The sequence below is a fragment of the Chaetura pelagica genome, unplaced genomic scaffold (genome assembly GCF_000747805.2).
Source record: "Chaetura pelagica isolate M959 unplaced genomic scaffold, ChaPel_1.0 scaffold859, whole genome shotgun sequence".
NCBI classification, from domain to species: domain Eukaryota; kingdom Metazoa; phylum Chordata; class Aves; order Apodiformes; family Apodidae; genus Chaetura; species Chaetura pelagica.
Window position 1 is genome coordinate 58563 of NW_009954570.1, and position 1588 is coordinate 60150.

A 1588-nucleotide genomic window follows, 5' to 3' on the forward strand; every position below is an offset into this window, starting at 1 on the left:
CCTGACAACCCTTCCCAGGAAGGAATTGTTCCCAGGATCCAACCTCAACCTCCCCTGGGCAACTTGAGGCCCTTTCCTCTTGTCCCATCCCTTGTTCCTGGGGAGCAGAGCCCGACCCCCCTGGCTCCAACCTCCTCTCAGCAGCTGCAGAGCCAGCAGGTCTCCCCTCACCTCCTGCTCTCCAGGCTGGACACCCCCAGCTCCCTCAGCTGCTCCTGCTCACACTTGTGCTTCAGCCCCTTCCCCTGCTCTGCTGCCCTTCCCTGGACATGCTCCAGCCCTTCCATGTTCTTGTTGTGAGGAGCCCAGAACCTCCCTCAGGATTTGAGGTGTGGCCTCAGCAGTGCCCAGCATAAGGGACAATCCCTGCCCTGGTCCTGCTGATCACACTAGTGCTGATACAAGCCAGGTAAAGCTGAGTGCTGACACCAGCCAGGATGCTGGTGGCCTCCTTGGCCACCTGGGCACTCTCTGGCTCATGTTCAGCCCGTGTCAACCAACCCCCCCAGGTCCTTTTCCCACGGGCACTTTCCAGCTGCTCCTCCCCAAGCCCGGAGCGTTGCCTGGGGTTGGTGTGACCCAAGTGCAGGACCCACAGCTTGGCCTTGAACCTCACACCATTGGCCTCAGCCCATGGATCCAGCCTGTCCAGGTCCCTCTGCATGAGCCTCAACCCATCGATCCAACCTGTCACCTGCCAACTGACTGAGGTTGCCCCCCATCCCCTCACCCAGACCACGGATGAAGACATTAAACACCACTGGTGACCACCAGGTTTATCTGGGGGGGGAGGAAACGTCTCGGTGAGAAGAGGAACCTGGAGAATGAAGTGCGGGACCTGAGGGGACAGGTGGCCAAGGTGAGCAGGGACAGCCCAGTCCCCAGTGGCCCCACTCACCCCCCTGTTCCAGGGGGTAGAGGAAGGGCTGGGCGGTGGGTCCCCGGCCAGGTCTGGGCGCTGTGCCTGGGCAGTCCCCCGGTGCCCTCTGTGATGTTCCTTCTCCACCCCCTGCAGCTGGAAAGCGCCTTGAGCGAAGCCAAGAAGCAGCTGCAGGACGAGATGCTGCGCCGCGTGGACGCCGAGAACCGCCTGCAGACTCTGAAGGAGGAGCTCGAGTTCCAGAAGAACAGTTACAGCGAGGTGAGCCTCCCCGTGCCCGACGGCAGCCCCGCGTGTGGTGTCCCCAGCCACCCAGGTGACACCGTGTCCCCTGGCCCGTCCCCAGGAGCTGCGGGAGACCAAGCGCCGGCACGAGACGCGGCTGGTGGAGATCGACAACGGGCGGCAGCGCGAGTTCGAGAGCAAACTCTCCGAGGCCCTGCAGGAGCTGAGGAGCCAGCACGAAGCCCAGATCCGGCTCTACAAGGAGGAACTGGAGAAGACCTATGGGGCCAAGGTGAGCAGCACCCCAGGTACCCCTGGCGGGTGGGCAGAGGGTGCTGAGGGATTTGTCGCCCACCCATCCCGCCCTTCCAGCTGGAGAACGCCAAGCAGTCGGCGGAGAGGAACAGCAACATGGTGGGTGCTGCCCACGAGGAGCTGCAGCAAACCCGCATCCGCATCGACAACCACTCCTCCGAGGTCAGC

General features: G+C 63.2%; 1 protein-coding gene across 1 annotated transcript in view; it reads left to right on the forward strand.

Moving 5' to 3' along the window:
- Positions 1-774: 774 nt before the first annotated feature.
- LOC104395696 (lamin-A-like) overlaps positions 775-1588 on the forward strand; it is a gene marked incomplete at its 5' end in the record, with an annotated part of 9302 nt that continues 8488 nt past the window's right edge. Inside the window, 4 exon segments of the mRNA XM_010005426.1 lie at positions 775-859; positions 1016-1141; positions 1227-1397; positions 1478-1588. Of these exon segments, the coding sequence (XP_010003728.1) occupies positions 775-859; positions 1016-1141; positions 1227-1397; positions 1478-1588 (493 nt within the window).